The 15,420-nt window shown below is 46.2% G+C and overlaps 1 protein-coding gene across 1 annotated transcript in view; it reads right to left on the bottom strand.

The window, feature by feature from the left end:
- Window positions 1-14,730, bottom strand: part of LOC126203056 (glucose dehydrogenase [FAD, quinone]-like) — a 39,444-nt gene extending 24,714 nt beyond the window's left edge. Inside the window, exons 1-4 of the mRNA XM_049937294.1 lie at window positions 14,500-14,730; window positions 12,187-12,375; window positions 7,446-7,688; window positions 3,540-3,776 (exon numbers count right to left, since the gene is read on the bottom strand). Of these exons, the coding sequence (XP_049793251.1) occupies window positions 3,540-3,776; window positions 7,446-7,688; window positions 12,187-12,375; window positions 14,500-14,715 (885 nt within the window). The 5' untranslated portion in view covers window positions 14,716-14,730. The remainder of the gene's footprint in view (window positions 1-3,539; window positions 3,777-7,445; window positions 7,689-12,186; window positions 12,376-14,499) is intronic.
- Between the last annotated feature and the right edge of the window lie 690 nt (window positions 14,731-15,420).

The following is a 15,420-nucleotide window of genomic DNA, read 5'->3' as shown; positions in this document are numbered from 1 at the left end:
TCTTCTAGTTAAGTTGTGCCACAAATTTCTCTTCTCCCCAAGTCTATTCAATACCTCCTCATTAGTTATGTGATCTACCCATCTAATCTTCAGCATTCTTCTGTAGAACCACATTTCGAAAGCTTCTACTCTGTTTTTGTCCAAACTATTTATCGTCCACGTTTCACTTCCATACATGGCTACACTCCATACAAATACTTTCAGAAACGACTTTCTGACACTTAAATCTATACTCGATGTTAACAAATTTCTCTTCTTCAGAAACGATTTCCTTGCCATTGCCAGTCTACATTTTATATCCTCTCTACTTCGACCATCATCAGTTATTTTACTGCCTAAATAGCAAAACTCCTTTACAACTTTAAGTGTCTCATTTCCTAATCTAATTCCCTCAGCATCACCCGATTTAATTTGACTACATTCCATTATCCTCGTTTTGCTTTTGTTCATGTTCATCTTATACCCTCCTTTCAAGTATGTCTGGCAGAATTAGGGTGACGAGAAAACCAGCGGGACTGTAACTGTTAGGCGAGTCCATCGATAATCGTTCTTCGTACGCACCGCTCCCAAAATTTGGTGGTATCAAATCACCCTCCGCTACACACCGTGATTTCGCTTTTGAAGTGTTACTGTACCTCACGAGTAAAATAAAACTCGCTCGGAAAATGTTTCTTGCACCTTATCCCTTTGACTACCAACGGGACGTTAGGGTCTCACGATAAGTTTTCAGAGAACCGACTGCAATTTGTTGGTTGGTTGGTTTTTGGGGAAGGAGACCAGACAGCGTGGTCATCGGTCTCATCGGATTACGGAAGGATGGGGAAGGAAGTCGGCCGCGCCCTTTCAGAGGAACCATCCCGGCATTTGCCTGGAGTGATTTAGGGAAATCACGGAAAACCTAAATCAGGATGGCCGGACGCGGGATTGAACCGTCGTCCTCCCGAATGCGAGTCCAGTGTCTAACCACTGCGCCACCTCGCTCGGTGCAATTTGTTGCTTGTTAGTATGCACATCAGTGTCCCATTTGTAAAGGAAAGCCTACTAAGGGTTAGCAAAATTCTTGCAATTACAGATAGCGCCTATAGGTTGTGCTATCCTCAAATTTCATTGTTAACCCTTTATCACCGTATTGTCACATCGTATTATTTCGCACCTGCAGATAGGCAACCTGAGGCGTAGCGCCGTATAACGATCCTGCCTTGGAGGCGGTTAAGTGGGAGATGTGTCTCAGAGCTGGATAGTGACAGAAGGTGACGCGAGACTGGACGCGCACGTAGTTTATGTATCAGCCGATAGAGGACAGTATTGGATAGGGGACTGATTTAGTTTCGATTGTGCCGAGCAGAGTGCACAAAAGTAATAGAATGTTTTTCATAAACTGTTCTAATATTTTCATAAAGTGTTATTATGTCTTTTTGTGTATGTAAAATGTTGTAAATGTGTTTTAGCAGTATGACTGATGCGTGAGTTTGGATTAATGTTAATATGAAGATAATTGTTTAACGAGTTATGTAGTAGGATCTAGTGTGGAAACATTTCGAAGAAGTATGGATATGAACGAAGGGGATTTTTGTAGAATAGATTTGTAAAGTAAGTTTATGGTAAAGGAAAAGTTAATTCAGGTGTAAATAACAATAGTAAATAACTTCATCCATAAGCAAAACTTCAGCATATTAGATAATTACGTCGGTAAAAAGTGCAGTCGTTAGGTTTACTATTTTGCGATTGGTTATTGATGAAAAGCGCGGACTGACGCGGGAGAGTGTTGTTTTGCTATTGGCTGTTGAGTAAAGTGGCCAATGCCAAATCAGTATTCTTCGCGCGCCTTTCTCTGCTGGTAGAGAAGACGTAGAGTATTGAGTCGAAGCCTAACCATGAAACAGATCGGACGTGTGTAGTAATAGTTCCGATGGAAATGATGTTGCCCGATCTAGCAGTGTTTCATACATCAAAAGTGTTGGAAAGTGACGTCATAATTATACTGATGTGTGTGTAGAAATTTCGGAATTTTTAAGTGAATTTTGTGACGAGAAAAGACATAAATTCCCCGTGGCGTATTGAGCAGGTCGGTGGCTAAAAACTGTGACTGTATTAGGTACCGACAGACTTAATATTTGGCGAGCATTCTCAATCAAAAACAATCAGTATTTTTGTAGCTATTACGTTTTCGGGAAATGCAGCACCGTAAACTTGCTAACGTGAGTGAAAGGGATTGTGAGTGACTTTGTTAAGACTAGCACGGGCTTGGCAGTGATACTTGTTCACCTAAGTTTCAGAATGTATTAATTGAGGACAAAATTTCCAACCTTTCGTTTCGTGTTTCTTCCGAAACGTAGATTAGTGACTTTAATTGCAGCCTGGTTCACGTCGAAGTACAGTAGGTTTCACTCGGCTTTCCTACTGACGATCTGCCGAGAGAATGTTCACAGTTAGGTGCAGGTGCGTCGTAAAGGGACGGAAAGAACCGCCCCGCAGCAAACCTAATTACCAGATTCGCGTAACGGTCTGCCTCCGCGCCTTCCCGGAGAACAACTTGGAGCCATGAATCGATGCTTGGCGCATCACAAACGAATCCAACACTGAGCACCTGTAGTGTGAAATGCAAACTTGGAGAGATGCTCTGTCCGCTGATGCGGGTCTGTTTTTGCGCAGTCGTGTTCTGTAACCCTGGAGGTACTTTTGAATTATCATGTATATTCTACTCCCTACCCCCCCTTCCCCCCCCCCCCCCCCCTGTCACAAAACAAATCCCCTTGGAAAACGAAACGGCTAAAAATTTTCCTTTTTTTCATGTTGTTACTTCTGACTACGCCATTAATTAAAATAACCATATGTTAAAGTGCATGAAACATATTCGCTCTTGCGAAGACGAACAACCGTCAGCTATGTAATGGAATGACGACAGTGAAAGTTTGTGCCTGTCCGGGACTTGAACCCAGAATTCAGAATAACACAGGCGCTGCAATATCGTATTTATCCGCCGACACCTGGCAACCGACTTTCAAGTAAAACGGCTCTCCTGTACGGGAACATACGTAACGGGTGTACGAGTAGAGGTCGCAGACCGATGGTTGACGACGTATGGAAGTTTGGGTGTGGCAGTGAGTCGTGCTCGGACAGCCAAACAGTAAGGCGGCCGGTCGCGATAAACGGGAAATCCGGGCTCGAGTCCCGGTCCGGCACAAAATTTCATTGTCATCATTCCATTACACAGCTGATGGTTGTCCATATCCGCAACTGCGGATACACTTCGCATGCACGTCCGAAGGAACCTTGCATCGTAATTCGGAATAACACAGGCACAGCAATATCGTATACACGTTAAAGTGTTTGAAATAAAATTAATTGTCGAAGGAAATTATGTAAGTTGGGTTGCCTAACTGAAGGTGCATGAAACATTTTCGAGGCCGGATTTATTTGCCCCCCCCCCTCCCCCCTCTATATGTAGACGTAGGTGACTCCTTTCTCTCTCTCTCTCTCTCTCTCTGTGTGTGTGTGTGTGTGTGTGTGTGTGTGTGTGTGTGTGTCTCGGCACTCACCTGCTGCACGCCGTCCCGCATGAACGCAACGCCGACGGCGCGGCCGCCCTCGAACAGCAGCTTGGTGGCGTGGGCGTGCATGGCCACGTGCAGGTTCTTGCGCAGGCGCACGGGCCGCAGGAAGGCCTTGGCCGTGGAGCAGCGGGAGCCGCGCCGGATGGTGCCCTGCGCCACCATGAAGCCCGTCTGGCGCTCGCCGTTGCAGTCGCGGTGCTCGTAGCCCAGCTGCTGGCCTCCCTGTGGGCAAAGTGCAGCCCTGCGGTACGGCACAGTCTGAGGCCAGGCCAGGAGCAGGCAGTGCACGTAATAGCCGAGGCTCCCCCAAACGTTCCTTCCGTCCGTCGCCGGATCTCCAGTGGGTTCGGACGATATCCCAGTCGGGTTTGCAGCCACAAACTTAGCCCTGTGTGGCCTGCGAAACCGACTGCACGACGTACTGCTCCGCACATTTATCCAAAACATTTACTTGCATCCTAGCTAGCCTCTGTAGTTTTGTTACCAGCCTCGCTTCGATTCGAGGTTCGGGGCTCAGTATTCCAAAGCCGATAACTAGAAGCCCTGTAGCTATCTAACTGCCTGCAGGAAAGATTCCGATCCGCCAACAGCTCATACACCGCCCCTTCCGTCAAAAATCTCCACAACAATAAAACACGAAATTGTTCGAAGTCAACAAGTAAAAGCCACAGGAAAACACACTTCCAGTTTTCGCGGACACATCTGTAGTTTATTGATTTGACTTACAGCTGGCAAAGTCCACTTCGTTCATCGAACATTCCGTCGAGCTGGCTACTCTGCCCGCGTTTTCACGTAATGCCGCTGCCTACCTGCGCATGTGTACACTGACAAACACGCAACAGTCGCTTACACGAGCCGGGAAGACTGCCGGAATTCAACGCACGCACAAGTGAGCGCAGCTGCGTACTGTTTCAAGATTTTCCGTTCTGGCAGAGCTTCGCTGAGCATTGAGGATCACTCGTGCCCAGCTCCATACCAGCTGAAGGGACCGCGGCTCCTCCTCGCACCCCCTGAGGGCTGCTGCCTGGCTTCTCGACGTCGCGAACTCCAAACAGCCGCACGAAATTGTCGATCTTTCAGGCCTTTCAGCCAATCGGCTTCAGCAGCTTAATGCAGCCATTTGAATTTGCCATTTGCTGTTTCCACTTTCAGTACTACACGGTAAAGTGCCACTTACTGCCAGGACTTTCAGAAGTTTATTTCCCATTAAGCCCTTAGAGCAGACAAATTTACGCCGGCCACAACCCCATTTAGAGAGGTTTCGAGAACACTGGTGCACTACCCTGTAAATGTCTAAACCGATTAAAACTTTGACTATAGTAGTTTTATATCGGTGTTCGTCAGCATAAGTATCCGTAAATTTTTGATAAGTGCATTTTGAGTATTGATGTGTCGTGCACTCTAGGTAACAATCAGCCGCACCACTCCACTTACGGGTTGAACAAAATTCCGTGCATATTCTAATTTAGTGAGACTACAACTTTCGTGTTGTTATAATGCAAAAAAGCGGAGATACTTTCGATAGTGTACCGTGTTGCGAGAGCAGCAGCCAACTCTGTCACCAGACAATTACGTCTATACTCGTGAAAGAGAACGCCAGTAATGTTAGTGTGAGGCAGGATTGATTGCGTGAACTGCGCCCGTTACCAAAAACAGAACTGACAGCTGTCAGTGACCTTCAAATGAGGGAAGTGATAGTAAATGAACAGTACGACCGAACAACACCAAAATAGGTCGCAACGTGTTGCATACAGACCACCATGGCTGAAATATTAGATAGACTTTTGGGGTTATTGGATTATTAATAAATGTGTTGCTTGTGTGAAGCCCCTCGAGCATTGTACGAGTAACTTCTTTTTAACTCCCTATGTGCATTGATTGTACTGGTTGGACTCACGACGGGTTACTTCCACTGACTTCATGCGATTTCTTACAACCACCCTTCCTAATGATGGATGGTGACTGTGTGTCAGTACGTGAAGTCTTGAAGGTCTTGGTTTAGCTGTGATCGTTCCTTCACGTTTCCATCTCACATCCAGCAACTCACTGGTATAGCTGTAGAAGTGTTGAACAATCTCTCATGGATCTGTTGCTCTGAATCACCACTCCAAGTTCTAGGTCTCTCCCGACCACCCCATTCTGCTTTCAATGCTTCTCCACTGACAACGCAAAACTCCCCCTCCCCCCCCCCCCCCCATAATCCTTTTACAGTAGCGGGTCCGTCTCTCCTCACATATTGTGGTCAATTCCGTTTTACATTGGCACCTCCGGATACTTTTGATCAGGTAGTGGTGTAGATGCGCTCGGTGTAGCGAAGTACTTCATTACTTAATAAGTGCAAAGCTTTCAGTTAAGAACTCTCTCGACGAAAGAACTGTAACTAAATACTGAAAAGTTAAACAGATCACAGAAGTAGTCCATTGAATTATAGACCTGTATCATTGATATCAATTACATCATATGCTGTGTTCGAATATTGTGAAATACCACGGGCTGTTTGAATTTGCTCGAGAAGCAGGCTGACTGGCTAGCTTCAATGCTAGTTAAATCGGAGAAGGCGAAACGTATGGAATTTTTTCTTAACAACGCTGCAACACCCTTACAAGCTTTTCCGACTGTTTCTGACCACCGAGGAGACAATTTGAGCAGCCTATTAGACTGTCTGCAGATGATGATGTCGTTTAGCGTCTAGCAAAGTCACCAGAAGATCCAAAGGAATTGCTTAATGATTTAGACAGGATATATGCAAGCAGCGAAAACGGCTTACAAAATCAGAAGAATAAGATGTGTGAGGTCCTGAGAACTAAAAAAAAAAAGTTGCATTTCGGTTTCACGATAAATCACACAAATTTAAAGCAGGTTGATTCAGACCTACGGGTTACAATGAGGACCAACTTAAATTCGAATTGTCACATAGAAAATGTAATGGGAAAGAAACATAACAGCAGTTCAAATGGTTGAAATGGCTCTGAGCACTATGGGACTTAACTTCTGAGGTCATCGGTCCCCTAGAACTTAGAACTACTTAAACCTAATTAACCTAAGGACATCACACACATCCATGCCCGAGGCAGGATTCGAACCTGCGACGGTAGCGATCACGCGGTTCCAGACTGTAGCGCCTAGAACAGCTCGGCCACCCCGGCCGGCATTACAGAAGTCAGAGCTCGCAGGGGAAAGGTCGAGGTTTTTAGTTTTGCGATCGGCATTTCGAGAATGGAACGGTCGATAAATAGGCTAAGAGGGGTTCCATACACCCCGTGCGAAACACCAAGTGTGAATTACGAACGACTCTGAGGTGTGGATGTCCGCAGCTGTGGTAGCGCACTTGTAGCAGAAACTCCGCAAACAGCTGTATATTGAACCAGTTTTAGTAAGGCACTGCAGGTTCCCAGGCTTGTAGCCACATCCTCAGGTGCATATTTGAACAACAAGAAATACACAGAGATAATGATTGAACCTCTATACATTAAAATAATACCAGAGCCATAAGCACATAATTATCAGATTGGATAAAAACACAAATGTACCTGCAAACAGTCAAACATTTACACAACTTGGCGAACAATGTAGGAGGCCCAACGGACCTTATGGTTTTAACTAGGAAAGTTGGGGCTTCTACATTCTTCGCCAGTCACGTACCAAGTTTTAGTCTTTGTAAGTAGATTTGTGTTTTTATATATTCGCACAATTACGTGCTTATGGTTCTGGTATTACTTTGATGGACAGGCGTCCAGTTATTAGTATAGTGTATTTCTTGCTGTTCAAATATAAATCTGATGACCTGGCTACAGGCTGCGAAAGCAGAAGTGGCTCAAATACACCTATTTGCGGAGCTCTTGCTGCGCTGGGAGAGGAGTATAGACTCCTGCTTGCTGGCCGTCTGCCTACCTGCACGAAGGCGACGGCGAGCGGCGAGCGCCAGGGCGCCTCCTGGACCGTGAGCAGCCCCCCTGTGGAGTGGAAGGCCGTCCTGGCCAGGTAGGGGTTGCGCTGGTCCTCCGACTTCTTGAAGTAGGGCAGCACCTCGTCGTAGCTCCAGCCCGGGTTGCCCAGCCGGGCCCAGCGGTCGTAGTCGCGCCGGTTGCCCCGCACGTAGATCATCGCGTTCAGCACGCTGGAGCCGCCCAACACCTGTCGGCAGAGCACAGTCTCTACACCGTCTCTACAACAAAACACTCGTGTCCCAGAACAGATTCTGCCAATATATCCAACTGTACCTGGCTAGCGATTGTCCGTCCTGTGACGGTATAATCTCCAGTTTTTGGTACACAAGTTCTCAAAAACCGGTAAACCGAAAATGAACACTGAGGTGACAGAAGTCATGGGAAAGCTATATGCACATATATAGATGACGGTAGTATGGCGTACACAACGATAAATTGGAGTGCGTTGGCGAAACTGTCATTTGTGCTCGGGTGATTCATGTGGGAAGGTTTCCAGACATGATTATCGTCGACGACGGGAATTACCAGAGTTTGAACGCGGAATGCTAGTTGAAGCTAGATGCATGGCGTACTCCCGTTTGGAAATCGTTAGTAGGGAATTCAGTACTCTGACATCTAAAATGTCAAGAGTGTGGCGAGAACACATTTCAGGCATTGCCTCTCACCAAGGACGACGCAGTGGCCGGCGGCCTTGACTTAACGCCCAAGAGCACCGGCGTTTGCTTAGAGTTGTTAATGCTAACAGACAAGCAGCGTTGCATGAAATTAGCGCAGAAATCAATGTGACGGAGGTATCGGTTGGTGCAGTGCGGCGAGAACTGGCGTTAGAGGGGTATGACAACAGACGACCGGGGCGAGTGCGGTGTTGACAACACGACATGGCCTGCAGAGCCTCTCCCGGGTTCTTCACTATATCGGTTGGACCCTAGACGGACTCGAAAGCAGTGACTTTGGCAGGTGAGTTCCTATTTCAGTTGGTAATAGTTGATGGTAGGTTTCGGATGTAGCGCAGACCCGACAAAACCGTGGACCCAAGTTGTCAACAAGGCACTGTGCAAACTGATGGTGGCTGTGTTGACGTGGAATGGGCTGGGTCCTCTGGTCCAACTGAACCGATCATTGACTGGATGTGGTCATGTTGGAGACCATTTGTTTCCAAACAACGATGCAATTTTTATGGATGACAGTCCGCCATGTCAGCAGGCCACAATTCTACTCTTTTTCTGTACAATTCGAGCGAATGATTTGGCCACACAAACCGCCCGACACGAATTTCATCGAACGTTTGTGGGACGTAGTCGGAAGTACAGTTCGTGCACAACATTCTGCACCGGCAACACTTTCGCAATTGTGGAGGCAATCTGGCACAATATGTTTCCAGAGGACTTCCAGGTGCGACAGCATATCAGGAGGTGTCCCATGACTTTGCCACCGCAGGGTACGTGTTGTTGATTATCAGCGTCAGAAACAATATGTCCTTTCGAAACACTCTCAGCTCCTCCATCTATACTCGGAACAGTGGAACAAAGTGACTGATAGCTACCACAGCAACAACGAATTAGAGAACTAGTTTTGGCCACTCCCCCAATCTATTCTCAGCACTCATATCGCTTGGCTACCTTACGCGCCAGTTCCCACACAGAGATGATCGCGGTGGGTTACGGAAAAATATTGATTCGTTTTCTCGGTATGCATTGCTTCTCTGTGCTGTGTGTTTATTTTACGCGACAGAATGTCCTAAACTATTCGCGAAAGGCGCAGCAAAGTGTACGCCACTGTCCTTTGGTATCTCCCAACTACAGACGTCACGATTTTCATGAAGTAACGATGTAACAACTTTTCGGTAAATAAGATTTTGCAGCAGCCGCAAGTCCGTACCACTTTTATTTTTGCTTGTTTCGTCCGTCAGACGCGAGCATCTTCAGAAATTTAATAGCAAATGGTCAAACTGAAGATGCTTCTGGGTGCAGCCGCAACGTCAGTCATAAAATGGAGTAAGTTCTCCATAAATCGTTTGCGTGATATGTATGCTAGATGTGTATATTCGACACAACGGTTTTTCATTATGTGAAAAAAGCTTATTTTATTTGAGAAACAGTTGTTTGTTTTTATCAAAACGCAGCTTTATTTTCGTGTGAGAGGTTTTTTATTGGTCATGCGCACACAATTTGTTTAATTTTTATTAAGGATTTCTTTTCTGTATTTTCATTGCTTTTAAATCGAAGAAAATGTACGGAACTGCTTAATTGCGCTAAACCTATATTAACGGAGACACTACTGAGAAAGTAGTTCCTAGAACTTGACTAAAGGAAGGGATGGATTTATAGCACACAACATGAGCAGGAATGTAAATAGTTTCTCTTGTCCAAAATGTTCAAATGTGTCTGAAATCTTATGGGACTTAACTGCTAAGATCATCAGTCCCTAAGCTTACACACTACTTAACCTAAATTATTCTAAGGACAAACACACACACCCATGCCCGGGGGAGGACTCGAACCTCCGCCGGGACCAGCCGCACAGTTCATGACTGCAACGCCCTAGACCGCTCGGCTAATCCTGCGCGGCAGTTTCTCTTGTTACGGGGAGAAGCCTCGCGTGTAAAAATTGTATATTAACGGAGACACTACAGAGAAAATAGTTTATAGAACTTGACTAAAAGAAGGAATGGATTTATAGCACACAACATCAGCAGGAATATAAATAATTTCTCTTGTTACTGGGAGAAGCCTCGTGTGTAAAAATTGTATTGGAAGAACATCGCTTATTTGTTAGAAATAAATTAATTCTGAAGCCAATATCTCTAAGTATTATTTCTTTCACGATGACGGTTTCGACAGGAACTTGCTGTCATCATCTGATCTTCGAAAATGTAAACTTCATACATAGACTCACATAGCGGGAACACATTCCAGCGTAACCGCGTTTGTTCGAAGTAATAAGAAGATGCAAATATAAAATACAATAGCGTTAGTATATTCGTTAAATTAGATGTAAAATTATGTCCTAAACCGACAACAGCAATGTAGGACGACCGAGGCTTGACTACAGTAAGCAGATCGAAATGGATGTGGGCTGTGGATAAGCAGAGACGAGGGGACTTGCAGGGAATAGCGTCTTCAGACACATCGAAATACTAAATGTCTTTTTCAAAAGCTGTTTCACAGAGGAAGACTGCACTGTAGTTCCTTCTCTAGATTGTCACACAGATGACAAAATGGTAGATATAGAAATAGACTCAGAGGGCCATAGACACGGGTTCACAGGTAGATGCCGTGTTTCTTGACTTCCGCAAGGCGTTCGATACAGTTCCCCACAGTCGTTTAATCAACAAAGTAAGAGCATATGGACTTTCAGACCAACTGTGTGATTGGATTGAAGAGTTCCTAGATAACAGAACGCAGCATGTCATTCTCAATGGAGAGAAGTCTTCCGAAGTAAAAGTGATTTCAGGTGTGCCACAGGAGAGTGTCATGGGACCGTTGCTGCTCACAATATACATAAATGACCTGGTAGATTACATCGCAAGTTCACTGAAGCTTTTTGCAGATGATGGTGTGGTGTATCGAGAGGTTGTAACAATGGAAAATTGTACTGAAATGCAGGAGGATCTGCAGCGAATTGACGCATGGTGCAGGGAATGGCAATTGTTTCTCAATGTAGACAAGTGTAATGTGCTGCGAATACATAGAAAGATAGATCCCTTATCATTTAGCTACAAAATAGCAGGTCAGCTACTGGAAGCAGTTAATTCCATAAATTATGTGGGAGTAGGCATTAGGAGTGATTTAAAATGGAATGATCATATAAAGTTGATCGTCGGTAAAGCAGATACCAGACTGAGATTCATTGGAAGAATCCTAAGGAAATGCAATCCGAAAACAAAGGAAGTAGGTTACAGTACGCTTGTTCGCCCACTACTTGAATACTGCTCAGCGGTGTGGGATCCGTACCAGATAGGGTTGATAGAAGAGATAGAGAAGATCCAACGGAGAGCAGCGCGCTTCGTTACAGGATCATTTAGTAATCGCGAAAGCGTTACGGAGATGATAGATAAACTCCTGTGGAAGACTCTGCAGGAGAGACGCTCAGTAGCTCGCTACGGGCTTTTGTTGAAGTTTCGAGAACATACCTTCACCGAAGAGTCAAGCAGTATATTGCTCCCTCCTACGTATATCTCGCGAAGAGACCATGAGGATAAAATCAGAGAGATTAGAGCCCACACAGAAGCATACCGACAATCCTTCTTTCCACGAACAATACGAGACTGGAATGGAAGGGAGAACCGATAGAGGTACTCAGGGTACCCTCCGCCACACACCGTCAGGTGGCTTGCGGAGTACGGATGTAGATGTAGATGTAGATCATCACAACAACGTTTTGACTTAAATTCAATACCTAGTAAAACTGTAGAGAAAAAAAAACAAAACGCAGCGTGATGGTCGACGGTAACGATAGAGTCGCAATGTCGATGTGTTAATATCAGTGCTATTCGATATTTGTGGTATCTTTGATACCGTATATCATTGCCTTCTCTGCTTCCGACGCACAAATTGCCACAGCTTTGAGAATTGGTATCCTAAACGTAGCTAATCAGTGAGTACCGGCAGTAAAGAAATGAGACGGTGTTCCCGCTAGGGCAGTGGCGTGATGTTCCGTCGGCTCCTTGTCGTGTGCCTACTGACCTTTCCGCGCGGCCAGTTGCAGCGGTCGGCGACCATGGCGAGGCAGTAGGGCGAGTCGTGGGCTGCGGGCGCCGTCTTGTACTTCCAGTCGAACTGCGACAGCTGCAGGTAGCCCGCCAGCGACGGCACGTCCGTCACCTCGTTCTCGTCCCCTCCAGCCTCCAGCAGCAGCACCTTCCAGCCGGGAATCTGCACCAGGAAGGCACGAGGGCGACAGTGGAGGCACCGGCGCGCGGGGCGCAAACTGCGACTCCCGGTAAACAGGTAAACAGCAGCACGGAGGCCAGAGGGATAGGGCGAGACGGGCGCCGAGGAAGTAGTCAGTAGGAAGAGCGTCAGTGAACATCTGTTTATGATTTTCGTTCACTGCTCCAAGGAGTTGAGCGGGCTATACGAAATTCGGCCCACGATAAAATCGTGGAAGTTTTCAGCTAATCACCAGGCGAGCTGGTAGTCGAGCACAACAGTTTGTATTGGGAGTGAGTAGAAAGAGAGAACCAGTTTCGGCATTTATGTTACAAATCTTACAAACAGAAATATACCTTTTTTTAAAGGAACACGCCGCCTTTGACTGTTTTATTTTTTATTTAAGTACAACCCAGCTTTCGGCCTTTTACGTCATTTTCAAGTATTTGATTTAATATGCCAGATGTAAAATCACCATTTCGTAACAGTTCAGTAAATAATCGTGAGACCACATCATGTCCCACGATTATTTCTGGTGATTTACTGATGCCGATTTGCTGATAGTGATTTTACATCTGATATTTCGTGGGGAGCCAATATATTTCAGTATATCAGTAAATAATCGTCGGACACGATGTAGTCTCATAAGTATTTACTGATGTTTTGCAATACAGTGATTTTACATGTGGCATTTCGTGGGTAGCCAATACATTTCTCAATTTATGGCCAACTTAGAGCTTGACAACATGTAAAGTGTCCTGCAGTATATGTTAAAGACGTAAAATAAAATACTTGAAAGTGGCATAAAAGGCCGAAACTTGGCTTGTACTTAAATAAAGAATAAAATTATCAAATGGCGGTGTGCTCCTTTAAAAAAATGTTGTAAGACTGTTACTGAGCAACATTAAAAAAATAGCTAATACACTGAGGTGACGCACCTTTAAGTCGTGGCGTAGCGATATGCACATATACAGGTGGTAGACGGCGGTAGTACGGCGTACACAAGGTGTAAAAGGGCGGAGCTGTCACTTTACCTAGGTGATTCATGTGAAAAAGTTTCCTGTGATTTATAGCCTTACGACGGAAATTAATGGACTTTGAACGCGGAACTGTAAATGGAGCTACACGCACGGGACATTCCATTTTGGCAGTCGTTAGGGTATTCACTATTCCGATACCCACAGTGTCAACTATATCAGATTTCAGGCACGTCACCTCCCACTACGATCAACGCAGTGGCCATCGGCCTTCACTTAACGACCGAGAGCAGCGGCGTTTGCCTAGAATTGTCAGTGGTAACGGACAAGCAGTACTGCATGAATAACTGCAGAAATCATTGTAGAACGTACGACGAACGTATCGGTTAGGAGAGTGCGGCGAATTCCGGCGTTAAAGGGCTGTGGCAGCAGACGACCGACGCGCGTGCCTCTGCTAACAGCGCGACATCGCGTGCAGCGCCCCTCTTCGGCTCGTTGGACGCTAGACGACTGGAAAACCGTGGCCTCGTCACATGAGTCCAGATTTCAGTTGGTAAGAGCTGATGGTAGGGTTCGAGTGTGGCGCAGACCCCACGAAGTCATGGACCCAAAGTGTCAACAAGGCACCGTGCAAGCTGGAGGTGGATCATAATAGTGTGGACTGTGTTTACATGGTCCATCATTGATTGGAAATGGTTGTGTTCGGCTACTTGCAGATCATTTGCAGCCTTTCGTGGACCTCAAGTTGCCAAAAAAAGATGGAATTTTTATGGATAATAAAGCGCCATCTCACTTGGCCAAGCTGTTAGCGATTGGTTTGAACAAAATTCGTGATCCGGCCGCCCAGATCGCCCGACATGAATCCCATCGGACATTTATGGGGCAAACCGAGAGGTAATTTCGTCCACAAAATCTTGCTCCGGCAACACTTTCGCAATTGTGGACGGCTATAGAGGCAACATGGCTCAATATTTCTGCAGGGTACTTCCAAAGATTTATTGAGTGCCAAGCCTGGTTTACAAGCTGCGCTACGGCGGGCAAAAGGAGGTCCGGGACGATGTTAGGCGGTATCCCACGACGTCTGTCAGCTCAGTCCGTAACAACAGCAATAAGCGTGGAGTAGAGAGTAGTTACAGCTGTGTGTACGCACCTCGGAGAGCCTGCTGGCGACTACGGCCCCCGCGGAGCCGCCCCCCACGACGACGAAATCGTACTCCGGCAGCAGACTGCGGGCGTTGATGGGGTGTGTCTCCGGGTCGACGGAGGCGTAGCGGTAGTAGGCGGTGAGGCCCATGGCGAGCAGCGGCGCCATCAGCCACGTGGCGGGGCTGACCACGCCCACGCCGCCGCCCGCCCCGCCCAGCATCGACAGCAGCGTCGGCGGCATCTGCAACAGGTGGCCGTGAGCTTCCCCAGCCTGGCGGGTCACGCGGTCTAAAGCTCTGCAACACACTCTTAGGCTTGTCGTGGTACTTTCCTGTCATCTCACTCCGTCTCTTTAAAATATATATGAGGAGGAAAAAAAGCGAATGGAGCCAGTACATTGCCACGACATGTTTCTGGGTTATGAACATACCAATCAGTTCTCATTCTCGCTGTTGAAGAGTCGTCACGTTATCAAATGGAAGCTTGCGAGTTTGGACATGCTAATGTAATGGTTATGTTAAAATCGCCTAATTCACATTACTAGTTTCGGAGTTTTATTACATTTTTACCTGTTGTAATTACTCCACAGACAGTTTAGTCATAATAAACTCTAAGAAATAAAGACTCACCGCGAAGAAGTTCTGCAAATTGGTCACAAACTGATATTCCTACATCTGTAGATGGCGGCCGACCAATGAATGTATGGCACTTCAGCGCAGTTTCATCGCGCAGCTGGCGAGCATAGTAATGAGTGGACCTGTCGATATCAGGGCATAAAATCATTGCCAATTTCATTTGGTGTACTCAGCTGGACAGTAGCTATTCCTCACAAACAAGTGCGTGGACGATATACGAAGATGCCATTTGGGAGAGGACGTGTAGTTGGGCTCAAAGAAGTCGGTTGGAGTGGTCGGCGAATCGCTCG

The sequence above is a fragment of the Schistocerca nitens genome, chromosome 9, assembly GCF_023898315.1.
Source record: "Schistocerca nitens isolate TAMUIC-IGC-003100 chromosome 9, iqSchNite1.1, whole genome shotgun sequence".
NCBI lineage: Eukaryota > Metazoa > Arthropoda > Insecta > Orthoptera > Acrididae > Schistocerca > Schistocerca nitens.
Note: the sequence above shows the minus strand (reverse complement) of the source record. Positions and strands in the feature narration are given on the sequence as shown.